The 27415-nt window shown below is 46.0% G+C and overlaps 1 protein-coding gene across 2 annotated transcripts in view; it reads left to right on the forward strand.

Moving 5' to 3' along the window:
- Positions 1-27415, forward strand: part of ABL1 (ABL proto-oncogene 1, non-receptor tyrosine kinase) — an 81754-nt gene that overhangs the window by 24159 nt on the left and 30180 nt on the right. Inside the window, exon 1 of one of the 2 annotated variants that reach the window (XM_069873177.1) lies at positions 24123-24336. The exons of the other annotated variant lie outside the window; for it this stretch is intronic. Within the exon in view, the coding sequence (XP_069729278.1) occupies positions 24252-24336 (85 nt within the window). The 5' untranslated portion in view covers positions 24123-24251. Of the gene's footprint in view, positions 1-24122; positions 24337-27415 lie in introns of those variants that run through there. 2 annotated transcript variants of the gene reach the window in all.

Raw genomic sequence — 27415 nt, forward strand, 5'->3', positions numbered from 1 at the left:
CAGACTCTATTAAACATCCCCTGGAGTTTCCTTTCTTTTAAATTGCAGGCCGAAATGCAAATTCTGCTGTCCAAAGTGGAAAAGGGCACGTTAGCAGTTTCCATTGAATTTTCTAATTGTGAGCATATGCATTTAATGCCTTCAGATTTTCATCGCGCCCTTTTAGCAGAGCGACTTCAAACCCTCCATGGAGGGAAGTGCCTTTTCCTGAGAATCTGGGAATGTTTGAAATGTTGGGAATGGATTTAGTATCTTTTGATGAGAAGGTTAGCCTAGTGCTTCAAGCAAAGTCCTGGGAGCTGTAAAAGCGCGGGGCTGTTATGCTGGGAGAGCAAACTGACTTTCCTCTCTGTGTGACCTCCAGCAAGTCCTCAGACCTCTCTGCATAACGTTCAACCCAGCTGGAAAGCCTAAGTAAACAGCAGGAACCTTGCTGGAAGCCAGAAGCCTTGACTGACTGAGTTATTCTAGGGAAACGAAGTCAGTCATGAATTCGAATCAGGTAACCAATGTGTAGATTGGGTTGTTTCAAAGAGAAAATGATCCTGTAAATATTCAAAACAGCTTTAATTTGGCTTAGCTTGAATGGGTGAAGTGATTGCTCTGTCCTGCTTTTATAGCAAAGGGAAAAGAAATGATACTTGCAGTTTCCTTTTCATCAGACTGTTTACAGAGTCTGTAGCAATCGAGTTAATCAATATTTCTATCGGGCACATGCTTGGGCCCCATGCCACATGCACTCATTTTTAAACCCTTCAATCTTGTATCATTTATGGAGATTGTATTGTCAGAAATAGTGCTGTAAATAATTTATTTTGCTGCCAGTGCTTTTCTAAAGGTCTCTAGGCGTGACGTGAAATTTCCTCTAGGACCTGTAAAGCTTCCAGATCAGTTTGTGATGGCAAAGGGATTTATTTTTATGAGAGACGAGTAGGATGGTGGAAATGATTGGTTATTTTGGGGAGTGGCTGGCAGCTGTTTCTTTTGCATCGTTATTGTAATCGAGAGTAGAGCAATTAGCGAGTGCCATAATTGCCATCTCATTGTTTCATGGGTTGTGCGGAATGAGTCAAGTTTCTTGGTGCACGCAACCCCCTGACACCCAGCTGTCCCTGTCGGGGTCGGTGGGGATGTGCAGGGCCAGGATAGCGCGTACCCCACGGCTACGCCGGCTCGAGTGGGTGCTGGAAATGGCCATGGGGCAGCACGTGGTGGGAGCGAGGTCAGCCTGCCTTTGGAGGTGTGTCGCTGTTGTCATAGGTAATGTGCTGCAGCGTAGCAGATGGTGGTTTTTCAAGCTGTGTTGTGCAGCTACAGCAAAAGCATGGAGACTGGTTTAGGTATCTGATGTTTTCCTTTCTCTGTTTTTTAGCTAGGCTGTCAGTTGTAGGAGAAACATGGTACTGTCTTCTCTTGTTGAGGGCAAGTTCTTCGTGGGCTGTCTGGGTCCCCTCTCCTCCAGGCAGCTGGTGAACACCCACCCTCAGCCATCCAGCCCGACTGCAGCTGGGTCACCTAGGAGATTAGAATCATAGAATAACCAGGTTGGAAGAGACCCACTGGATCATCGAGTCCAACCATTCCTATCAATCACTAAACCATGTCCCTCAGCACCTCGTCCACCTGTGCCTTAAACACCTCCAGGGAAGGTGACTCAATCACCTCCCTGGAGATTGAAGTCTGTCCAACTTCTGTGACTTCTCAGAGACTGGAAACTCTGCCAATTCAAGAGAAAACCCTATAGTACCCAAACAAGCATCAGCTTGTGGACTGGGAAGCTTGCAAGACAGTTTCTCTTTCCAATTTACGCTTGAAAATCTTCCCAGATCTTTAACACAGTTATGGATTTCTGGGTAATGAGCAAAGGAAGTTCATGTAAACCATAGAATAGAATCATAGAATCACCAGGTTGGAAGAGACCCACCGGATCATCGAGTCCAACCATTCCTATCAAACACTAAACCATGTCTCTTAGCACCTCGTCCACCCGTGCCTTAAACACCTCCAGGGAAGGTGACTCAACCCCCTCCCTGGGCAGCCTGTTCCAGCGTCTAATGATCCTTTCTGTGAAAAATTTTTTCCTGATGTTCAGTGTAAACCTCCCCTGGCAGAGCTTGAGGCCATTCCCTCTCGTCCTGTCCCCTGTCATTTAAGAGAAGAGGCCAGCACCAACTTGGTTTACTCCCCAAACAAATCAGAGGGTAGGTATCCAGCAGGAAAGTAAGCACAGGTAGCCTGAATTACCTCCACAAGCTTCCTTTGTTGCAAGTTTAGATGCAGAGAGCTGACCGAGCTTTAGCTGTGGTCTATCAAAGCTCTTGCTTTGACAGCCAGGTGTCCAGAGAGCACTTGGGTACCGTGTGCTCCATCACTGTGCTCTGCTAGTCTGCATCCAGCCACGACCCGCAAAGATTGGCTGTTGCTAATGTAAATCTTGCTGATTCCTGGAGGTGCCCTTGCGTGTCCTTACCTTGTGTTGTGTGTAGAGGAATCAATGACTTTAAATGAAGCAAGACTGTAAGCAATTTAAAAGAGAAGCCCTGGCATTTTGCTTGGCAGGGATAACACAAAGCACAGCCTGGCTACTGTTGTGTTGCAGAGGGTGATTTACAGGTACTGGATGAAACAAGCAGGTCCTGCACTTCCTATTTGAGTTGTGATGTGCTTGATGCAGCTGAGGAGCCTCCCGTCCCCATGGATGTGACATTAGTGCCTTTCTGCTAACAGCCTAGCCAGCTGGGCTCAGACTTGATTAATAGATGAATCCTTAACTGCCTGATTTGCGTAGCTGCATGTATTCTTAAAAATTGCCTCTTTTTTAGTGTTTTGGAGAAACACTAAGTGCAAGAGTTAAAAGCAACTATCGCTTCATGTCAGGTATAAAACATTGCATTTTGACTCAAGCTGTGGGCAGAAGTGAGAGGTTGTGTCTTTCCTCCTTTTTGTTTTAAGCTGCATCTTTACTTGCCTCTCCTTTGTGCCTGTATTTAACCCCCAAGGGGGCAGTTTCATCCGAAACAGCATTGTCAGACTTTGTTGTCAATGGTTTTCGTGCTTCAAAGGAAAGGATCAGAAACTGAATTTATCGGTTTTCATACTGAAAAAGCAAGCCTGTGCTATTTGAAGTTTCCTTCTTGAATGTTTTTTTTTTTCATGGTTTGTTTTGGTTTTGTTGCATGATCCCTCCTGACATTTCCATCAGCGTGCTTAGATGCACGGGGCATCTTAGGTGGGTGGACTTGTTGGTCGTGTCACTTCAGAAGATGCTGTATTTGTAGCTTTGCTTTTCCAAACACAGCAGCGTGGTCCGCTGACCCCAGCGCAGCCGTTCGGAGCTCTGCCACTTGGTGACAGTCTTTCAAAATAAAACCATTATCAGTGAAGTGCGGGTTTGAACTGACTGACTATGGTCTGCTTAACCACAGCAAATCTCAATGTAAGAATTTATTCGTAGGTGTGGTAGAGGTGTAGCTATCTGGCTCTGTGATGCCAATTTTCTCTAAATGCCACGTTATCAGTTCCCATTAAATCAATTCCCATTAAGTCGGTCCCCAGAACATCATGTGCTGCTACAGCTGTTCTGTGGAGCAGTCCGACGGGGTAAATGACAGGTCCCAATGCTGGAGGGGTTGTCACTGGGGTGACATATACCACACGTTCACAGCTCTTAAAGGCTGTTCAGGCCATCTCCTCTGTCTCCCGTAGATGCAAAGGTGCAATCCAGGTGCCGGTGAGGTTTTAGCTGATTTGTTCTGTGCAGTGAATCTGTTAGCTGGCCTTTTTTCAAGTGTTCTAGGCAGGTTTTATGGGCGGTGTCTTTCTGTCCGTGTAGTGGCTGGTCCATACCTCATAACTCACAGCCAAATTGAACCCAGGAACAGAGGGAAAAGCAGGGAAAGCTCATCTGTCAACCTTCCTGCTCAGTAAGAGTCAGTCAGTGCAGCACACGTGCTGTCTTAACTGCAGCGTATCTTCCTGAAGCGGAGGGCCAAGAAGCATTGGAGGAATCTTTGTCTGGGGTAGAGGACAACCTGCTGGGAGCTGAGGGATGGGTGCGAGGAGACTGAAAACAGTCCTTCTCCATTTCTCCTGTCTTTTGTACAGTATGTTGCACACCCAGACAGATCTGGGGCTGTTTGTTGTGGGGGGGTACAGCTCTGTCTCTGCAGGGCAGGGCATGGGCGCTGCTAGCCCTCCTGGCCAGGCTTTCTGCAAGCTTTCCATCTTCCCATTCCCTTTCTCTCCTTTTCTAGTGGGACAGGCAAACATGTCCTTACTTAAACTTTGAAATAATTTCACAGCCTGGTTTGCATTTCCTGGCAGTGCTCTCTGTTATCTTCTCTGTACTCTCCACCTAAGGCTAAAGAATAAAAAAGCATGAGGTTTTTTTTTTTCTTTGAAAAATCCTGTGATGGGCATTATCTTGGTTTCAAACACAGTTCCTGGTAAAGGGCAGTATGTACAATTGCTCTGACATTGGCCAGTGGCTGTCAGAGTTGTGAAAGTGCTGGGGTCCCACTTTGTAGGTCTTTCTTCCAATTTATCTTTTGTGATCAAAAAAAGCTGGTGCAAATGTTTGATTAATCGTTATAAGCTCACAAAAGCCGTGTCTCACAATGTATTCTTCTCTCTGGTGGGCTTGCATTTTGAGAAGAAAATGAGCACCACTGGTTTGTTTATGCTGGCATTTATTTTGGCCACCAAAATTGCACACATTTATTTTCCACCTTCCTTCTGTTTATCACACGTTTAACCCTTTCATTTAATGTATTTCATCTGCTGTTTTCATTCAACCCTGGTGAAATTCTCCCAGACTGTGAGAGCGGTAGAAGAAAATTAAAAAATTAGCAGTTTGCTTTTCTTGGGCTTATGTACAGAAACACTTTGGCTGTTGAAACATTCATGGACCCATCTAGGAGTGAGCTCTCTTAGTGGATTTCATGCTGCTGGTGCCAGGAGAAGCTGGAGCAAATCTGTAATCTCAAGAATCTGGGATCAGTTCACTGGGGTTCTGAAATCTGGTGTGCTATGAATTGTTGCGTTTGGGTCAGTGCAGAATTGTGGGGCCACACAGTAAAGTCAAAGTGCTGGTGCTTCTGGTGTTTTGTTGTATTCTTTAATTTGAATTTGCAGCTATAGCTCAGGATAAGAAGACAGATGGAAAGAATATCTGGTAAAGACTAGAGCTTCCTCTAGAATAAACCAGTTTAATGGGGTTGCCGAAGGCAACAGAGACATTCTGATGGGAGGTCTTGCACCTACCCTAATGTAAGTTTGGATTAAAACATCAGCATCATTACAGTGTCAGTTACTTTGTTGGATTTTGCTTGTTTCTTAAAGTCCCAGGGCAGGAACATTGGTTTTATAAAGAACGGTTTTCCATTTTTAGCATCGTGAGAGCTGTTTTTGAACTATCTGACCAGGGAGCACCTGTGTGGTGCTGGCCAGTTCAGCAGGATTTTTCACATAGCTCAGGGCTGTGCTGCAGGTTAGCTGGAGAAATCTGGGCTTCCTGCAGACTGCAAGAGCAATATCCTTATGTTTCCATCTTGTTCAGTTCCAAATTCTTGGGTTTGGGTTTTTTTTTGCCACCAGAGGTGCATCAGCCTCTCCCTGTGGAGCGCGTGTCTGCTGGTCTCTGACCCTGGAGGACAGCAGTCGCTCTGAGCCGTCTCTGTGTCTCCAGCAGTGGTGTATCCTCTGTCTGGGCAAAGGATACTGTCTGCGGTGCTGCTTCAGCTCTCAGCTTCAGAGTCTGAATGGTTTGGAGAGGACACAAGGTGGAGGAGGGGCTGAAATCCTCCATATTCCTGATGTTGACACGGCAGCAGTGATACAGGTTGGGTTTCATGCCACGTATATTTAAGGCAGGGCACAGTTCCCTGCTGTAAATCTTTTGATGTAGAGAATAATACTCAGAAAACACGTGCTTATTACTGTAGATGCAGAATGCTTTAGGGTTATTGTTGTGCACTCAGTTTCCAACACAATAAAGTATATTTGTGAGAGCTGTGGGTTTGTGGCACCAAGGCTGGTTTCTGACTTTGGGTTGTGTCAGTAATTAGTTTGAGACACCCGCCCCATGACCACAGTCAGAGGACGATATATTGGATTATTTAGATGGCTCGATGTGCCAGAGAGCTGAATTTTGATTCTGTTCCTTTCCATCTTGCTCGAGCCAACCCACTGGAGAAGCTTCTGCAGCTCCAAGCTGGTCTGCTCCAGCTGACCCGAAAGAGCACTCGGTCGTGACTCAGCCCACTTGGAACCCAGGTCATGAAGGATAACAGCATGCCGTTTTTTCTGAGTCCTCCTTCTTTTCTGCATTTCCTGAAACATTAATGAGCCATTTTGAAGTAATTGACATCGGTTTCTAATCAGCAGTGTCCATGAAGCAGCGCTCCGTCGCTAAGCGTGTTGACGTTGTTTGGCACGAGCGGCTGCCAGGTGAGTGAAAGTCAAGCTGGAGTTGTGGAATGAGTGGAAATACTGTGGCCTGGGACATGTGTATGTAATTTGTTCGGATGATTCAAGGGAGAGTCATGGCAACTGAGATAAACAGAGGAAAAGATACTGGAAAACCAGCAGCGACTTCAGTTTAATAGCACAGCCTCGATTCCAGACAGCTCAGATGTTTACTATAAGAGTTCCATCTTCCTGTGTGTCTCTTCCTCCCCACCACCCCCATCGCTTCGCATGCACTTAGTCATGAGATCGGATGGCTTCTTGGGTAAAGCACTGCAGGCCAAATTCCACAGTTTCTATTGGAGCAAAAAGCCATGCCTGTCTTCAAATACAGGCTGCAGAATTTCTCTCCCTGTTTGCACATCCATGGTTCAAAGGGCCTTAATAACAAAAAAAAAAGTATCTTATTTGAGTTTCCCGTGGATCAAAATATGCTTTCTGAAAGCGTTACGGATCATTTGGCGAAGTGCGATGTCTTAGCTGCTGGAGAGAAAACTGTTGGGTGAGCATAAAGCCTGTGCAGTGCAAAGGTAGCGTCTGAAATGGAAAGAGAAGAGTAAAGCGGAGTTGGCCAATCTGTGGCTGTTGAATAACAAACAGCTCTTGAGGAGATTGAGTCCGACTTCCATGCCAGGGCTCTATCACGTGCTTGGCAGCAGGGGCCGTGCTGGTGTGTGGGCTTCTGGGCAACTGATACCTCGAGCTGCAAGTGGAAGCAACCCAGCAAGAGCAGCAGAGCCCGTGTGCTGCGGAGAGGGGATTGGGAGTGGGGATCCGAGCTCTGTCTCCAAGCTAACGATCCCGATGGCTTTGCTTGCTGCCCGTGGTTGTGTAATCTTGCGTAGGGCTACAGTTGGGTGCGCGTATCCCAAATCCCACCCGCTGGGTGGTGATTCACCTCCCTGAATCATAATTCCTGACAGTCTTCTAATCGCTGTCCTTAGCGTGTCCTTGCTGCACAGGCTGCAAGTCCAGCCTGATTGGAAGAAACAAGCTTTCAGGCAGTTACAAAGCTGACCAATTTCCTACACTGATATATTAATCCTGCATCAGAGTTATGTCTTTGTGGCTCGTTGTTTCTTTTCTCTGTTGCTTTAAGAGTGAACTAAGAGGCTCAAAAATTTAGGAGAAGAAACATAGCAAGCTGTAGAAATGTGACTAATATCTAGTAATTTGATTGTGCGAACAAGCATGCCATGTGTACAGTTTTCAGTTCACAGTTTAAAACTGAGTGTATTTGTTTAGAAAAATCTACTCCTTTTGTCATGAATTGGCAGGATCCTTGGTTCTCTGTCGTTCCAAGATATTGCAAAGACCTATAAAGTCTAAATCTAAATAAAGTTAAGTATACTTACACTCTAGAATGTTTTTAACATATGGCTCAATATAAAACTCCTGGTATCTATACAGAGAATGCTGAGCTGTGTGTGCTTTTTTTGTTGTTTTGAATGACTGAAAATAAGGATTAAAGCTAATTTTGCTGTAGGAGTGGAGCCAGGGCACTGGTTGCTCTCAGGTAACTAACCATGTAAAGCCATCTGGTGTTCCTTAGCATGCACGTGCTCCACTCCTAGTGACTCTGGGCTACCTGTCTGCTCCGTGTTCTTGGTCATAGATACTGCAGTGTCTGTAACACCACTGGCTCTTTCTCTCTGCAGTGTGAGAACAGGAGCGTTAGGTGTTGCCTGCACACCCCTTGCAGGTCTGGCTGATGTCACTGCGACTACCTGCAAGGCAACAGTCAGGAACCCTCTGCTAGCCAAAGATTTTGCCTGCATGTTGCATTCTGCAGAGAGAAATATGAACAGGTTTGTCTTAGACATTTATCTTGCCTAACTTGGCTTGAAGGGAATAAGCAGGCTCTCTAGCAAGGGTGTCTTTTTCCTTACGATGTGTATTATCCATGTGAGTGTAGATGATAAAACAAGACACAGTCATCTTTCTCTCCGATTTTTTTCTCTACTTCATTATTCAGTTTTATATTTCTGTGTCACTTCCAGTACTCTTGTCACAGTGAAATCTTTCAGAGTGGATAAAAGCTGAAAGCTACAAGCAGAAACAAATTTTTTCAGCTGCCTTTGCTATCAACATAAGTCAGAAGCCCAGTGTTTGTTTTGCTTTTGTTATCGTTCCCATACGAAAAAATGTACATAAAAGGTCTGTTTGCTGAGTCGCAGGGATTGGGGGAGCATGAAGAGCTGAGTGAAGCGATTCAGAAGGAAGAGATACAGAGTTCAGCCTTGAGTCATGGAAGATGCTTTCCCCGATCCATTGTTTTTGCAAGCATTGTTCTCTGTGGTGGCTTCAGGTCTCTCCATGGAATCTACTCACTGGCACAAGTTCTTGGCTTGTTTGTGTCCCCTAAATGTTCCCTCCTGGAGCAGTTTTTCTCTTTCTTTATGTGTCTGGCTTGCTGGTAGAACTGGGAACCAGCGTGGAGGACTTGGGAGGGGGTTTATGTTTGTGGGGTGCTTGGAAAGGGCACAACTTGAGAGCAGAGGTTTGCATGAAGACTCAGTGATAGAAGCAGAACTATAAACCAACTCGGAGAAGGGGCTGATCTGGATGGGTTGGAAGAGGTGGTGGGCCAGCTCTTAGGGGTGTTCAGTCAGAAGCAAGCTATTTTCCACAGGATTTCATAGTGGAAACTTAAGCTTTCCTAGAAGTATTCCTGAGAAGTGCCAGTAATTAACACATTTCCAATAAGGACAGGAACTGAAGCTTGCTCCCTGCTTCGCAGGGTGATGCCTGCTCAGAAAGAACACCTGATTTGTATGGTTTTTTGGTGGCCAGTGTCTGACTGGAAATGTTTGGAGCCTGTTTTGAAGCTGTGCAGAAGAGCTTGCTTGCGTCATCCAGAAAATGCAGTGAGTCAGTGGAGTCCTGAGGGAACTGTAACGGCGCAAAGAGAAACTTTGAAAATGAAATGGGGATGGATTTAAAGATACAGCATTTGTGGATGCTGCTCTGTTTAGAGATGGTCTGCGTTCATTGAGGCCTTGGTGATGAAGGGGTTCAGTGAGGATTTTGCTGCTGTAAATACAAGTGGAGCTTTATAGGAGCAATCCACCAGAGGCAGGGTGTGGAGCTGGAAGAGGGTGTTAAGCTCCTTCTGCTTGCCATTATACTCAGTATTTTGGTATTCAGGGAATCTCCATGAATTCTTCATTGATACGTGTGTTTTGGTATGTTAATGAATAACTTATTGGGAGGAACAGGAAGGAAGGAGGGGGAGCAGCCTCTCAGTTTGGCCCCCACTCATCCTTTTCCCCAACGTTTTCAACCGCCTTCAGGTTTGGGATGGTTTCTGCAGCCTTACAGGCTCTGCTCCTGCTGCAGTGCAGCTGTGCTGGGATGGCCCGTGGGCCAGTTCATCTGCCCTGGGAAGACAAGGTCCTGTTATGGAAGCACCGTGTGGTTTGGAAACACGTGCCCAGCTCCTGGCTGGGTCACTGCTGCTTGAGCCACCACCAATGGACAGAGCAAAGCCTCTCTCTTCACATCCTAGACAAAATGGATAGGGGATACCTCCTTCCTTCAGACTAAACATGGATTCACAGGAGGTCGTTTCAGGGATTAGGTGTGTTCTTCTTAAAATGCTTTTGGTTCCTGTTGTAGATGGAATTGCCAAGGTCTGTTGGGATGCTGTTGGTGCACTGGTCAATTCATGTGAGAACTTTGTGATGCCAACCACTGTAGTACTCAGGCACCTCAAACCCACAGATTAATTAATCTTTATGATATATTTCTGGAGGGAAATGTATCCATACAGTGGCATAACAGTGAAGTAAAAGTTAGTGTTGTGCTTCGCATCATCCCTATTGAATCTCTGTTATTTTTGCTTCAGTATTAAGAGCCCGTTTTCCTCATTTACAAGACCAACCGGCTGAGGCTGGTCCTCCTGGGAGAGGCAGCAGTAAAAACCTGGTGACTCTCCTCTCCAGGGATGCTTTTCATCTGTTGAAACAGAGCACTTGTAACACAACTTCAGGTGCTGAACTTTATCTGAGCACAGCAGAGCAGGATGCATCAAAGCTACCTGTCCCTTGCAAATGAGATTGTCGTCCAGAGTGACTCTTCCAAAAATGAAAGAAGCAGCTTCTGGAGAGCTAGGAATGAAGAAAATTGAGAAACCCTGGCTCTTCTGGTTTGTTTGAGTTCTTTGAGCACGACAGCTCAATCTCTGGGCTCCCTCAGGAGCCCTGCCAGAGCGACTTGTAGCTGCGTTACTGAACAGCGTTTTGAATGGATATCTCTGTCTGTCCTGCCAGCCTGGCCTTGTCCTGCTCAGCAAAGCTACATAAAAATCTTGTAGCTCCCAGGGTTTGCTGCTGTCTTTTTATGGTGAGCTCGTTTCCAACTGTGGATCGTTGGAATGAGGCAGGGGTATTCCTTCCTGGGCCTTCAGTTCCCCTGCATTTGCTGGTTCGCTCTGAATAAGCCCATTCCTTGATTTTCCTTCCATGGGTCGTACACTGACCGATGTGTTCTTCTACGTGTACAAGCTACTTCGACGCTTTATTATAGAATTGGAGAATCATTGAATGGTTTGGGTTGGAAGGGGCTGTGAAGGTCATCCAGTCCAACCCCCCTGCAGTGAGCAGGGACATCTTTAACTCAATGAGCTTGCCCAGAGCCCCATCCAACCTGGCTTTGAATGTTCTAGGGATGGGGCAGCCACCACCACTCTCAGCATGAAAAATTTCTTCCTAATACCTATTCTAAACCTCTGCTCTTTCAGTCTAAACCCATCACCCCTTGTCCTATTGCTATGGGCCCTCCTAAAAAGTTTTTCCCCGTCAGGAAGATAAACGTGTCTGGTTGCTGCACCATGTGTGCGTGTCAGTGTTGGAATTTAGCTTTAACTCTCTTCCTTACATTCTTCTCTCTTCTTATATTCAGACCATGAAAGCTTCGTTAGTTCACTTTGATTGAAGAGTGATAACGGTCCACAGCAATGCTTATGCAAATTGATGACTCATTTATATCTTTAGAGTTGAATTTAGATATCTATAAAATTTTAGACTTAGGCTAGTAGTTGCGTTGCAGTTTTGCAACTTCTGTGAAAGATTTCTACCTTTTTTTTGGCACCTAAGGCCATATTTCAAACCTGTGACCTCATTCCCATAAACCGAAGTTATTTCATTATATCATAGCTGTGCAATTTGACTCTTGATAGCTGACATTTGCATCTATGTTGCATCCATTAATATTTGTCTGCTTAAAAAGCTTCCAGGCATTGACTTGTCAACGTGGACACGTTAATAAAAGAAAAATTTAAAAATTGGTCGTCTCTTGGCCTTCTCACAGGGGTTTTGTTGTAAACAAATGTATCGTAGTTTTCCCTCCCATTGTCACACTCCGCTTGGTTTCCAGCAAAAATGATTAATGATTTTTTTGCCTTTGCAGCTGCAATATTTGATTGCAGTCTGACTTCATTAGTGATACATATGGAAATATTTCTGCGGTGAATTGGACATTATCAAATCCCCAGCAAGTGAGTAAGACTGTACTTGGATGTAGCTGCTCTCCCCCTGCTGCAGCGAGCAAGATCTCCGTGGGCGAGTTCCCCTCCGTGGCACTTTCCCCGTTTGTACAGTGGTATCAGTTCATGGTTTACATTGTCTAACTAAATAATTGAAGAGCTTAGTGTCCAAGATCTGCCGTTCCTTTTGCTTTGAGGCACTGTTGTTTCTGTGCTGCTCTGATTAAAATTAGATTTCAGCTAAGCTGAATGAGACTTGTATGAATCTTTTGAGATGGCAAAGGATAAATAGATATTTGAAACAGTGCAACGTGTCAGCCTGTCTGCAGGCTTCTTATAAGTGTTGAGTATTTAACTTCATATTTATTTTCTTGAGCAATTCAACCATCTTCGAATCTTACTGAATTCCAGCCCTACCTTCCCCTGCTGAAATGGGTTAAAACACATCTTTGATGGCTCTGCAACTTTAAATTGCCTTTTTTTTTTCCCTTCCCTGAACCCCTTCTGTCACCTATCTTTTGCCAGCAAGTCTTGTGAAAGCAGCATCCCTTGTGATTCAGCTCAACTGACTGTCTGGCACCAGGGACTGATGCAGCGCGAGGGAGGACTCCTCCCAGGACGATTGCCTAACCCTGCGCCAGGCTACACGCTGCTCCGTAGCGGGATGCTCAGTGAATGGAATTAAGAAAACCTACATCTGGGCACGCTGGTGAGGGGAGCACCAAGATTACCAGTCATGTTTTCTTGGCACCACAGGTTCTGCAAGCTTGTCCCCTTGCTAACACCTCCACGCCGCTGATTTTTCCTATTAAAACCCAAAACAACAAAGGGATAATTGCCCAAATTTTGTAAAATGGTTATTTTTGCACATTCAGCCTCAGATGGCGTTTGACCCTTAATACAGCTGGTTTCACTTAATGTATTTTGTTTAAACAATCCCTGTTCCTGGAAGTGGTTTCAGAATAGGCTGTTCCTCATTGCTGTTCGTGTTTGCTTTTTCTTATGATATTATAAGAAGCTTGAAGGGAGTGGAATCCGAAAAGGGCTGTAATCACTGTTAGCAGGCATTTGTGGAAGCCTTTGTATTTTCCAGCTAAGGTACCACAACTTTGTTGACTCTTCAAGCTTTCAAGACTGACGTGGTCTGGGGCACTTTTGTCGTCAGGCTGAGGAGCTCACTACGTTTCCGTTACGCCTACGACTGTGTTACTCCGCAGGGAGTCCCAGCACATTTAAGTGGAACAGCTTGTCATCTCAAATATCTGCTTTCCCTTGGTTTTTCCCCATGGAATAGGCTTCTTGGTGCTCCACCACACACAACTCCTCTCTTTCTCTTGGATACAAATGAAGCATTTCTGTGTGAAGGGAGGGAAAAAAATGTCTGTTATCCTTGGAGCTCGTTCCTTTTCACGTCTGTTAGAATTTCTGCATGTGCAGGCTCCTTGTGGGTTGTGCAGGATGTGCTGTTGATATTGAACACACCCTGGGCGAGCTGGGAAAAGCCTGCATCAAGTTCAATATCAGGAGTCTTTTAACATAAAATCAGAGAATCATTAAGGTTGGAAAGACCTCTAAGCTTATGCAGTCCAACCATCAGCCTAACACCACTGTGCCTGCTAAAGCGTGTCCTAAAGTACCACACCTACACGCTTTTTGAACATCTCTAGGGATGAAGATTCCAATGATTCCCTGGGCAGCCTGTTCCAGTGCTTCACCCACCACTCTTCCGATGAAGAAATCTCTCTTAATATCCAATCTCAACTTCCCCTGGTGCAACTTGAGGCCATTTCCTTTCATCCTATTGCTTGTTAGTTGGGAGAAGAGACCAACACCCACCTCACTACAATCTCCTTTCAGGGAGCTGCAGAAAGCGATGAGGTCTCGCTTCAGCCTCCTTTTCTCCAGACTGAACAGCCCCAGCCCCCTCAGCCCCTTCTCAATAACCCCCATGCTCCAGACCCTTCACCAGCTTCATTGCCTTCCTCTGGATACTTTCCAGCACCATAATGTTCCTCTTGTGCTGAGGGACTCTAAACGGGGTGAGACCTGGTTTGTAGTTTGCCTGTCCAGGAGTCAAGTGGCATGAAAATCTTCAACATTTGGAAAAAGTGAAGGCACGAGTCACGTAGTTGGTTTATCTACAATTACAGGAGAAATCTGAAGAGTTGGCAATAAACCTGGGGTGTGTCGATTCCTAGACCATATGACTGAGCTGAATGGTTTATGTTCCCTTCTCTTCCCTCCAATATAATTTTCATTTCAAAATCCACACCTGGTTTTGAGGGGTTTATGGCTTAAAGAAGAGAGAACCAAGCTATTACCAGCTCTTTCAAAGCAATGAGCTGCTAATCCTCCCAAAGGCGTTGTGACATCCTTTATCAGGTACAAGCTAAAAATGAGAGATCACAACATCTGTAGGGGTTTTGCTCTTTGCTTAATCTTAAAAATTGTTTATTTGCCTTAAAATCCTTCAGGTATCTGTTATCACCCGTGCAATGTGAAGTGAAGCGTTGGCTTCAGCCCTGTCCTTGACTCCAGAGCTGCTGGAGATTTTTGTCCTGTCTCTTTCTCCAACCCTTTCTCTGCTTTGAGATTAATTGTAAAACAGGTTCTCCTGGCATCCTTGCTGCAGTGCGCCTTGGAGGGAGGGATTAGGGGAACACAGCAGCTCTTTCACCCTGTGCAAATCCTCTGGCTGCATTCCAGGCGCGAGACTTGCAAAGACTGAGCTGAACCAAGAGAAAGGAGGAAATCGGGGCGCGTGGCCTAACAAAAACCAGTTGGCTTTGGCTCTGGGTTTTCCCACTTCTTGTTGGTTCAGGCCAGAGCCTTCCTTCTCCTTTTAGCAGTACGTGTTCTAGGCTGCTTTTGGTTGTTCACTTATTTTGTAGGCTTTAGCCTATTCTTGTAATAACTTGATAAAACTTATCTAACTTAGCTGGGCAGGCAGGGAGGCTTGCACAGAGAGTCTTGAATAGCCCGTAAGAGTGAAATTAAGTCTGTACCACATTGCAGGTGTCATCCATATAAACCCCAACTGTTTTATTGGAAACCATCAGGTGAAGTCAAAAAAAAGGAGTGTCCATTGTGTTCTACCTGGCCAATATATGGTATTCTCTATGCTTGCAACATGCTGGGAGAGAAATGCAGCTTTATAAAGTGTTGGATGTTGTTTATTTTTACTGTGTGTTGCGTGACTTCACGGAGCTATCTTACTGAGATAGCTCAGTAAGAACTTGTACTAGAGGCTCGCAGGCTGCAGTGTATCTGATTAATGATAGGCAGGTGGGGTAAAAAAGGGAATGAATAGAAAAGATCTTTGGGTCTCTCAAAATACACAGAGAGACAGAGTGTGGGGTTCCTGGACATCAGCAGCACTGATTTCTTTTTACACCTTCCTTCTTATCTTACCTCTTTTGTCTGGAAAGGCAGAAAACATGGAAGTATTCCATAATCTCATGCCGTTTTCTAAATGTAAATGCAAATATGACAAACATTAGACTCTACACATACCAAGGAAACTCATCCTGACAGAGTTTAGTTTAAGAAACTTTGCCCTGATGAATTTGCACCAGGCTTTTGCTTTGCCTTAATGATCCAACCTAGAGGAAATATTACCTAGATTTAAAAAAAAAAAAAATCTAATAAAAATTCTTCTTTCAATGTGTTTTTTCTGTTTGGTAATTGAAAAAACAGTGGTTTAAGCCCTTGTGAAAGTTCAGTACTAGGTCTAGCGATTGAAATGCATGTGTCTACGCTCAGCAGTGTGTGAGCAAAGCAGACACCTCCTCCTGGCTGGCTTCAGTTGGACCAGGATGGAGGTGTATCTGCACAGCTTTGCATTTGCCTTGAGTCCCAGGGAAATGCCTTATTTCTTTTTCCTTTACGTCACAGTCCCAGCAGGACGCTTAAAGCTTCTTATATAGTGCCCTAACAACAAAATAAAATGCTGAACTGTTTGGAGGGAGCCGTTGCTGCAGGCAGTTCTAATTAACTGGAAGCGGTTCCTTTCTGGGGAGTATATCTTTAATTTCCTATACTGGGAATAATAAGCAATTAGTGCTATGGAGCACCAGGCACTTCCCCTGCAAACCTGAGGGTGGATAATACTGGAATTGAAATAAAGTGATTGTAGATGCTTTCATATAGCATCTTTTATTTTTCTACAGATGCTTTCATATTTGTTTGGTTACAAAGGGCTTCTGCTTTCTTAGCAAATATGTACTCCCCTGTGGATCAATTAGCAGTCTTGAATTCCTGATTGGAAGGTGCTGTTTGGTTTGGAGGGAAGAATCTTTGTTTATTTTTGTTCTATTTTGTTTTTTAAGATACGCTCTTTGTGTGCTGTGATCCTGTCAAGGTTTGATGCTGTTGAGAAGCGTAACTCTACTTAGTATTAGATCCCTAGAGACAAGCGATCCTCACAGTTGAATTTATCCCAGTCTCTTGTTGCTCCGTGCATTACCTCAAGTTTTCTGCTTTTCAGAAAATTATCACAATCTTTGCTGAATTCAAGGCTTGGGTGAGGAGGACTGGGGGCAGGGAGCCCTGGCTTGTCCTGGAATAGCTGTACAAGCATTGATGTTCATGGGTCCTCTTCTACCCGATCAACCTCAACGCAAAGGAGCTGAATTGCTATGGGGTGTGATGGATTACTTGTTTATTGATGAGTTATTGTTTGTGACTGTTATGCATGTGTTTTTTCTTTTGCTTTTCAAGTACTTTGGTGATTCCTATAATTGTGGCCGCAGCCCGTGTGCTGGACACGTCCCTGGAGCTCTATCCCAAGGTTTGCTCACCATCGGGAGTGGAAAGGCAGCCAGCTGGGTGGAGAGAGCAGTGGGAGAGAGAGGTTTTGTCTGTTCCAGTACTATTAATTCAATAGCTGATGCACAAAGGGTTTATTCACATTGACACAGTGCTGAGCACAGGTCGACCTTCCTGAAATGTGGGTGACCAGATGTGTGGGCAGGACCCAAGCCCAGGAGCTGAAGGCACTTGGGTGTGGATGAACCTCCTCCTCAGCCCTGCTGGCCTGGTGCACCAGTGGTTCAGCAATTCTTGTTTTCTTTTCTTCCTCTCCCTTCCACCCCCTCCTCATGTGTAATTCGATCTCCTAGGCCTGGTCTTCTGCTTTGGCAGATTTTTCAGCTCGCAAGAAAAATTAACCCCTCGGTTCCTGCCGGGAACCAAACCGTGTTGTGCAGAGCTGTACATGTCACCCTGCTCAGTCCCACAGCGACCCAGCAGGCATCACCTTTGGGCTCCCCTATTGAACCTCTGGCTTTAACTTTTCTTTTTCCATCTGCATTTCCGTGCCTTTTGACTCAGAATAAATACGGAAATGCTCCCCCTCAGGATCTGAGTCAGTATTTGGCAAAGGAGCTTCTCTGAAATTTATTTTCTGATACTTTCCAAGTATGTATCTCCTGACCGTGTCCTGGCTGGCTGTAAGCCCGCTCTGCTCTGCTCTAGCAGAAAACACCGAGCCTCAGTAGGATCCTTAAACCGATGTGATTCTACCTATCTCACAGAAACTCTCAGTCCTTGCTCCAGCTCTTGCAACCTTAATAAACCAACCAGACAATGCAAGTTAAGTAATCATGGCACGTAGGAGTGTGATCGGGGATTTTTTTTTTTTTTTGGACTTTAAGGTACTTTTTCAGATCTGAGAACTGCAAGATGCTGCTTTCTTTTTCTTTGCCTGCAGATGTTTCAAAAAGCATTTCATGGAAGAGGCCCAAAACTTTCCCAGTGATTTGTGAAGAGCCCCTTTGCACTTGGATTTAACTTTGCAGGCTTCAACTGCTAATGGTCCAGGCAATTCCCTGTGGACCTCCCAACCCATCTTGCTTTTTTCCCCTGAGCATGGTGAAGACAGACCACCACTGCAGGAATTTAGTTGTACTGTTTGCCTTGTCACTGCCTTAAAAGTAAAGATTATCTCCTGTTGCTTGAAAGGAATTTCACATAGCTGAGCATCCCATCTCTGAAATCCCACCTCTTCTCAGCCACCCCCTTTGCTCATGACAATTGCAAATAGCAAACATCTGTTAAATGGAGGAGAAAAACTAACAAAAGCACATGCTGTATTGCAAAATCTTTTGGGTTTGTGTTGATGTGTATTGCGGACTTCTTGTAACCTGGGTTTTCTTGTAAAATCTTTTCCTGGGAGGGGGGAATGTGCTAAGCCCAAGTGCCAGAAGTGTTAATATTTCATTGTATGTGCAGACACCTCTCTGTGCTCTTGCAGGGCCATTCATGCTGTGCTGGATGATTTCTGAAGGAAGGGAAACACTCTTTGCCCTCAGGTGTTAAGCAGCTTTTGTTCAAATTCATGTGTGGGGTTGTTTTTTTAATTTACAATAATGCCTATTGTAGAGTGGTCAGAACAGTAGGAAGAGGCTTTTGTTTTTAAAGTGCTATTTTAACGTGTCATTGTAAACCTCTCAGCTGGATTTTAAGAAGAGCTTAAATGGCAAGGTGGAATAATAGTTTCTATAAAAATGGTTTGTACGTAAACTGGAAAAGGAAGGGCAGAGGTGTCTACCTAAAAGCTGAAAGAAAAGAGACAGCAACAGCATGAATGGAGTGGTTGAGGTAGAGGAGCGCCGGAGAAACTTAGGGTGGCTGCTACACAGAAAATTCATCTGAGCAAGGTGTCCGGGCAGAGCAGTAAAACTACTCGAGCTTAGACTGTCTGGGTGTACATTACTAATGCCAGTGGCATTCCTGATCCCTAGGGATCACCAAATAAGTACTAGTCAGAGACCCTTCAGCATCTTGGTCGCTTGGGCTCACTCCTTAGGTGCGTGAACAAACCTGGAAAGTTTTACTGAGCTGGTGTAGTCATTCTGTGTGCAAATATCAGCAAGAGCTTTTCTCACCCTCTACCCGTTACGTGGCAGCTATTACAAATAAATCACAAACGTCATCGCCTTTTTGTGTAGTGCTGTCATTGCTAACAGGAGAAGGCTGGAGTATCCTGGAAGGCTTGTTTTCACTTGTCTTCTGGAGTAGGTATAAGGTGTTGATGAATAATTATTGAGACTAAGAGGTGACGGACTCAGACAGTTGTGAGGTGGCTTTTACTGGGCTGAGCGTGGGATGTGCACTCAGCTCTAACCCTGCTAGTCTGGGACCTAAACTCTGCTGCGCTTTCTTTGGCGTAACATAGTGAAGCTCTCGTGACTTCATGTACGTGACCCACTGAAGTTGTATTTGTTGCAAACAGGTTTACAAGACCCCATCAGACAGTGGTTTGTGCTGCGCCTGGTGAGAAGGTAGAGTTTAGTAGCCAGGATTGTAAAGCCACTAGTCCTCTCCATCTAATACACACTAGTATCTTCCCAAAAGTTTGGTGCGTTGTATCTAAGGGAGGATGGAGGTGTTTAATGGTGGAGGATCTGAAAATCCGAAGGAAAACTGGAATCTGTCAGACGAAGCTGGGCTAGCCCCCAGGAAAACAGGCAATGCTGTGTTTGCTGTCGGATCAAAGCCCAGCTTGGTTCCAGCTGTGCCTGTAGCACATGCTGTGGTCATTCATGGATTTCAACATAGGCTGCTTTGATCATTTTCATAGACACATATATTTTTAATCAGGTAATGGTGTTAGAGTGTGTTATTTCACTATGTGAAAGATGTCATCAGAAGAGAACCATGTAGTGTGGCAGTGCTCTTGTGGCATAGACCTGGTTTTAGCCCCAAAGGCTGTGAATGCCCAAAATCACGTGTAACCTTATCACTTACTAAGAAAAAGGCATCTTACAAATCATGTGATTCTACACTTCATTGCTTCTTACCTCCAGAGCCAGCAGTGCTTTGAGTTAGTCCTTACCACCTGTGGCGAGAGCTGCATTTGAAAAAGAGCAAGATGAGGCACAAGTAACTCCTAACCGTAAGCAAGAATTTGGTCTTTCTCACTCGTTTACTTTAACCACTTGTTTGTGCTGCTTCTGTTTCAAGTGACTTTTCCCATCCCAAACCAGCTGAACGTGCTTACCTAACAATGCCCAAAGTTTGGGGCTTCAACTTTCCATGCTTCAGAAGAGGATTTTAAACTAAAATTAAGCTCTGCTTTTAAATGGGTGACGAGCACTCAAGCTGTTTTTAATGGTATCGCAACAAAATTCACTCCAGCTGCTAATGTTGTAGGATCCTGCCAAAACTCACTTTCTGGTCATGGATCTCAGTCCTTTCGCTGCCACTGGTGTGTGTGTGTGATCGCTCTCTTTGGGAAAAATCCATCCTCAACTTTTGGTTAGCTTTAAGAAAGTGAAGAATAAATAGCTGTCTGCTAGAAGAAGCTCAAACATAAAGGCAATTGGCTAAATAGGTTTTATGCTTTTGTATGAGCATGAACGATAAAGGCTAATGGGTACTGGATTGCATTAGCAAGAGCAGAGCCAGCAGGTCGAAGGAAGTGATTATTTCCCTCTTTTTGGCACTTGTGAAGTCACATCTGGTGAACTGCATCCAGCTCCCTCCTTCCCCCGCAGCAGGCGATGACAAACTGGAGGGAGCCTGGCAGGGGCTGGAGCAGGCAGTGCCCCCTGGGCTGAGGGAGCTGCCTTCACCTGCTTGGGAGGAGGGGGCTGAAAGGGTCCCAGTGCTCTGTAACCACCAGCTGGAGGCTGGAGACTTCTTAGAGCAGCCCAGCAAAAGGAGGAGAAGAAACACTTAAAACTTGCAGCAAGGCAAATCTGGATAGACAGAAGAGGATAAAAAGTGTTTCGTGCTGCCCAGCAGACCCTGTTCCTAGGGCTAGCTGCAAAAAGCCTGGAAGAACTTGATGCAGATAGGTAGCCACCCTCTGAGCAGGAGGTTGAAACTGGAGACCTTGTAAGTCTGCTCCCAACCAGAACTGTTTTGCCATTCTGCACCAGAGAGCCTGATTTGAAGGCTGCATCAGGCACTCTGTAGTCCAGAAGGCTGCACACTTCTCATGACTGACTTTGAAGATGGGTACGTGGCAAAGAAATGTGAAAGGGATTAATAAATGTCAGCCCTAAGAGTAGCAGAACTTGTGTGCTGCCACCAATATGGCTTTTATTTCTGTATTGCCAGTTCATTTCATGGCATGCAGGAAAGGCAAAGAGTATTTATTCCAAAGTATTTACATATTTGCTATGACACAAGAAGAGGAAACACTGAAGGATGAAGTTTGTTGCAGAGGGACCACACAAGCTTGTCTTCGTGGAAGCAAAAAGGGAATTAACTTGTTTATCTACAGAGGAAGTTATCCCAGGATAGCCCTTTGTGTTTAACTCCCCAAGTGGATGCATTTCTCCTGCAGTGAAGTTCTTCTGCAAGCGAGTTAATTTAATTTGAGATGAGGCATTCTTCTTCTGGAATGAGAACCCCAGGAGTTCATTAGCAATGTAATCCACATTAATTCTGCCGGCGCTCATTGTATTAACCTTAATTGTAATGGCTGGGTGCTGTTCATGGGGGCAGCCTTTGTACTGCCGGGGAATGCTATGGGGATTCTGCATTCCTGCAGCTGCAGCTGAAGGAGAAGACAGATAGGGATGCTCCTCACATGGAAATGAAGTTGCATGCAAGAGGCTTGAACTGCTCTCACAAGATTACTTCATCACAGTTCTCTAAACATGACACTGGGCCTAAACACGTGAGGACGGAGCTCCTCCTGCGATTTCTGTGACCTTTCTCCCTTCAAAACTGCTTTTAACTCCTCTTTTTTTTTCTTTCCCGGTGCAGTTTTGCACCAATTCTCTGTCACAGTCTCAACTGAAGTTAGACGGGCAGGGATTTAGTAGATAGGTGTTGGTTTCTATTGAAACCTGCATTCTTCCTTAAAATAGAAATCATCTTCCAGAAGTGGAGGGAGGAAGGGAGAGCACAAAGAGAATTACGTTGCTGTCTTTCTAATGCCTGTGCAGGCTGCCAGAGGTGCAGGACTGGATCTGTAGCCTCATCTTCCCGCTGGACTGCCTAAATTGAGGAAATGTTTATGTTCTCTTGCTCGTTTCTGGTTTAGTAAATGGGAATGTTGTACAATTATAGGATGGTTTGACTTGGAAGGAATCTTAAAGCCCATTCAGTTCCAATGCCTCTGAAAGAGGGCATGTTTAGGTGAGGTATTATGAAGAAATGTTTTCTTGTGAGGGTGGGGAAGCCCTGGCCCAGGTAGCCCAGAGCAGTGGTGGCTGCCTCATCCCTGGAGGTGTTCAAGGCCAGGTTGGATGGGGCTTTGAGCAACTTGGTCCGGTGGGAGGTGTCTCTGCCCATGGCAGGGATGTGGGGGGTTGTGTGAGTAACTGGATGGGCTTTGAGGTCCCCTTCCAACCCAAACTATTCTCTGTTTCATTTAAGACTTTTTATTAGTCTTTCAATCTCAGGCACTGAAAGGGTGCCTGAGAACCCTTCCAGTCAAGGAATTTTTCCTGATATCCTATCTAAACCTCCCCTGGTGCAACTTCTAGCCATTTCTTCTCATCCTGTCACCTGGGAGAAGGGACTCTACCCATAAATCAGACAGCAAACAGTGTCTACAATCCCATTTTCCTCTTTCCCTGTGCTTCTCACAGATGCCTAGTGCATCCTTTGGGAAGGTCCTCCACCTCGAATCCTGCATTCACCTCGAATCCTGTGTTCAGTTTTGGGCCCCTCGCTACAAGAAGCTGGTGAAGGGGCTGCACAACAAGTCTTACGAGGAGCGGCTGAGAGAGCTGGGGGTGTTTAGCCTGGAGAAGAGGAGGCTGAGGGGAGACCTCATTGCTCTCTACAGCTACCTGAAAGGAGGTTGTGGAGAGGAGGGAGCTGGGCTCTTCTCCCAAGTGACAGGGGACAGGACGAGAGGGAATGGCCTCAAGCTCCACCAGGGGAGGTTCAGGCTGGACATTAGGAAAAAATTTTTCACGGGAAGGGTCCTTGGGCACTGGCAGAGGCTGCCCAGGGAGGGGGTTGAGTCCCCTTCCCTGGAGGGGTTTAAGGGATGGATGGACAAGGTGTTGAGGGACATGGTTTAGTGTTTGATGGGAATGGTTGGACTTGATGATCTGATGGATCTTTTCCAACCTGGTGATTCTATGATTCTGTGATTCTAAGAAGGATGTTGAGGCTCTGGAGCTTGTCCAGAGAGAGCGACGAAGCTGGTGAAGGGGCTGGAGAGTAAGTCTTACTGGGAACAGCTGAGAGAGCTGGGGGTGTTCAGCCTGGAGGAGGCTGAGGGGAGACCTCATTGCTCTCTCCCTGAAGGGAGGTTGTGAAGAGGATGGAGTTGGCCTCTTCTCCCAAGTGACGGGGGACAGGACAAGGGGGAATGGCCTCAAGCTGCTCCAGGAGAGGTTCAGACTGGATATCGGGAAAACATTTTTCACAGAAAGGGTCATCGGGCCCTGGCAGAGGCTGCCCAGGGAGGCGGTGGAGTCCCCATCCCTGGAGGGGTTTAAAAGACGGGTAGACGGGGTGCTCAGGGACACGGTTTAGCGGCCGATCGGACTGGCTGGGCGATCCAAGAGGGTCTTTTCCAGCCTGGAGGATGTGTGGTTGCCCGGCGGGCTCGGCGCTGGGTTGGGAGCGGGCCGGGCTCGCTGCTCCCCGGGCCCCGCGGCGGCTCCGCGCTGGGGGCGGCGTTGCTGCTCCCTGATGTCACGGCGGCTCCGCTCCCTCCCCGGCCCCTTCTCCCCGCCTCCTCCCGCCAAAAGAGTTGGGAAGGAGGGAAGGAAGATGGCTGGAATCAACTCCCCGACAGCAGAGATGCGGGGCCCCTGGATTTTCCGCCTCCCGGGCTCGCCCTTGTAATGGTTGCAGAGCGCTGGGTGCCTTAGACTTTCCCCGGATCCTTTGTTGCAGACTTTCCCTAGATTTGCTGGGTTAGACTTTCCCTGGAGCCTTTGTTGCGGACTTTCCCTGGATTTTCTGTTTCAGACTTTTCCTGGATTTTTTTCTTTCAGACTTTCCCTGGATTCATTGTTTTAGCCTCTCCCCGGATATTTTATTTCGGACTTTTCCTGGATTTTTGGTTTCAGACTTTTCCTGGATATTTTGCTTCATACTTTTCCTGGATTTTTTTTGTTTTGTTTTGTTTTAGAGTTTTCCTGGATATTTAATTTCAGACTTTTCCTCGATTTTTTCTTTTTAGATTTTTTCCTGGTTTTTTTTTTTTTCTTTTAGACTTCTGGATTTTTTTTCTTTTTTTTTTTGTTTTACACTCTTCCCCAGTTTTATTTTTAGACTTTTTTTTAGTCTTTCACCGCATAATTCGACCGAGAAGAAGCTGAAAAGCTGGGGGGGAGGGGAGAAGGGAAACTGGACAGCCAAAGCCAAACTCTAACAAATGAAAATGTTGGAGATTTGCTTGAAGTTGGTGGGTTGCAAATCGAAGAAAGGGCTCTCCTCTTCCTCCAGCTGCTACCTGGAAGGTGAGTAGTGGGGTGGGGGGCACAACCTGACCCCCACCATCCCAGATCTGGGGTTTGTCCAGGCTGGGGAAGGGCTGGTCCTGTCCTGATCCAGGCTGGGGGTCTCCTGGGGGGCAGCATCCAGCCCCCAGGTGCCTTTCCTTAGCGCTGGGTACAAAACCAGCGCTGCTCTACCATTTATGGTTGTGAAATGTCAAGGGATCCTGCTGTCCAGCCATAAACAAAGCCCTATCTTCGGGCCTCCGCTTTAGTTTTTGTGTGTGAGGAAGGATCTCCCTTATTTTGGACGGGAGAGGAGGATGGTGAAACCAGCTCTGGGCTCAGGACGAACAGTTGGATGAGTCCACCAGTAAAATACTTTCAGCATGCGCTAATACGTGATCTCTGAGTTCCTTCTGGTTATCCTCGTGTCAGTTTGCTTCCCACAGGCATTCAGTTAACTCGGTTTTCTTGCGTACTTGCTTTTGTTTGCTTTCAAAAAGTGATTTTTGGTAGACACTGAGATGTTAAACACATGGACCCGACTTTCCGATGGAAACCACGGGCGACAACGTCACCGTGCCTGACCCCGGGGTCTTCGGGCTGAGGTCTTCTTGGCGTGACCTCAAGCGAGTTCTCCATCCCAGCCTGGCTTCGCTCCCCACCTGCAGAGCAGCGTTGTGGGGCCCAAATGGAGCCCTGGCTCCTTTGTGGGGCAGCAGACATCCCGCTGGGACGGGACGCGCTTCTGCAACTTCTTTTGTGTTGCTGGCTGTTGCTTCAGTAAAAATAATCCACATGCCAAGCGGGCTGCGCTCACTCATCAAATGGGAGGCTGGGAAGGCAGCAGCTGATTTCCCGGGGCCTATCGCAAGGCGCTGTTGCTCAACTCTCGAATATTCAGTGGAGAAATGGCCCTCGGGAATTCGTGGGTTAGGAATCTCAGCGTCTACAAATGGCTTCACGTTGCGAAATGAAGAAACTGAGCATCAAATGTCGGTGTTTATCGAATGTGTTTAGTGGCTCTGAAGGATATTCTGTTGTCTGAAATCAAGAGAACAGTGTCCAGAGGACTTAAAATTTTATCTGTTTAAAGTTTCAGAAACCAAATGGTTGGCGGATTCAGATGAATAATTTAGATCTTTCCTATGTGAATGAACTCTTCTGTGACCTTGGAGGGCTGTGAAACCTCTGTGTCCCCTTCCCTGGTGTTGCTCAGGCAGGGCCAGGCTGCAGGTTGAGAAGCTCAGAGCTGTGCTGGCCTCTCTGAGCCCTTGGATTTCTGGAGGCAGCCCTGGGAGAATAGGCAGGGGGTTGGGGGCCTCTCTCCCCTGCAGAAGCCAGCGCTGAAGGATGATGTTACAAGGGTGTTACCCTGGCCTTTGTGGCAAGTTTTCTCTTTTGTGTGTGTTGCAGCCACTCCTCCCCTCCCCAGTTGGCGATGCAGTTGCATAATAGGATTAGAGCATAGCTTGACTTGCGCCATACAGGCAGCATCGAGTTAAGAACATCATCATCGACGCAATAAATATTGTAGTATTCCCACCTTCTGCTTCCCTGAGATTGCGGGCGCCTGTTTATTTTTTGTGATAGGATGGGAAACGAGCATTGAAACAACTTTTAAACGAGCTGCTATCGAAGTTGCTCAGCTTCCTTTCTCAGCTCAGCATGGGGCAAAAACTGAAGCCAGTATCCAGGTGGCATGGTAGAGGTGAACAAACGTGGGAATTGCAGCCTTAACGATAGGATAGTCAGACAGGACACAGGCAGCCCAGGAGATATTGAATCAGCTGTAGGTCCCTAGCAAAGCAGGGTGAGAAATGAATATCTGTGCTTATTGGGCAAGGAAGGAGGAGTTAAAAAAATAAAGGCAGCTTTTATGTTATTCCTTTCTAGGTGGTATTCCTAGGCAGCTTTCTTATTAAAGTTATTGTGACGTTGAAGGCCCTGTTGAGGAGTCTTCAAGAAAAGCAGTGGTGGCTTGTCCCAAACGCCTGTGCTCTGAGGGCACAAGTGAAAACATGCTTGCATTATTACCCTTAGAAAGATAACAGGTTTGATCCATGGATTTGTTATTTCAACAACAGTCACTTGAGCTTGCAGTCCAGCGAAGGCCAGACTGGCAGATCGTGAGAAAGGGACAGGCTTCGGTCAGGGGCCACAAACGAGGGACCTTTGCTCCTGCATCCTTGTGGCCAGCACATGATGGCCAGTTCATTCCCATGTATGTCCCACAGCCTCACTGAAGCTTCTGAAAAGATTAAGGAGATGACAGTGATAGCATTGGAGGATTTAACCCCACTCTTGTTATCTAAGTTGTATGGGAAGCTCTTGAGGGTGTCGGGGAAAGCTTAAAGTTTCTTTTTTGTAGTAGACTATGAAAACTTAAACATAACTGCTTAAGGTTGAAAGGCCCATTAGCTGTGTGGAAAACCAGTTGCTGGCAGGAGGATGGATTCAAATGTACCTAATTCATAGAATCATCATAAGATGTTTTGAGTTGGAAGGAACCTTAAAGCTCATCCAGTTCCATCCCTCCTGGATTCCACCCACACCTCCCACTGGGTCAGGTTGCTTGAAGCCCCATGCAGCCTGGCCTTGAACCGCTCCAGGGATGGGGCAGCCACAACTTCTCTGGGCAACCTCATAGTGAAAAATTTCTTCTTAATATCTAATTATATGTCTAATATCTAATTAATATCTAAATCTTCCCTCTTAGAGCTTTAAAGCTGTATTTCTTCTTTTGGTTTTCATGTGTTCACAAAAACATGGTAGTGTTTGATGAATGACACGGGACTGTAACAAAATCAAATCTGTTTGTTGCATTTATTACAGTTTTGGAAAATACTGTATTGAGGCTGAGTTTGATAATAAGGCTGGTTTAGAGTCAGGCACATCTGTAAGTGTACTTTGTTCTTGACCGAGTAATCAGAAGTTGTGTTTTTTCATGGTAGTCCTTTTCTGAAAGGCTTTTCCGCTCCGTTAGTTTGCAGGAACGGGGATTATTCTCTTTGTGATGGTGTGGAGTGATGGCAGGTGCTGCATCCCGTTGCTGGGTGCTTTGCTGTGTATGGGCAGGCTTGCCTGCTGGCTGGAAAAG

Source organism: Phaenicophaeus curvirostris, chromosome 20, assembly GCF_032191515.1.
Source record: "Phaenicophaeus curvirostris isolate KB17595 chromosome 20, BPBGC_Pcur_1.0, whole genome shotgun sequence".
In the NCBI taxonomy this organism is placed as follows: domain Eukaryota; kingdom Metazoa; phylum Chordata; class Aves; order Cuculiformes; family Cuculidae; genus Phaenicophaeus; species Phaenicophaeus curvirostris.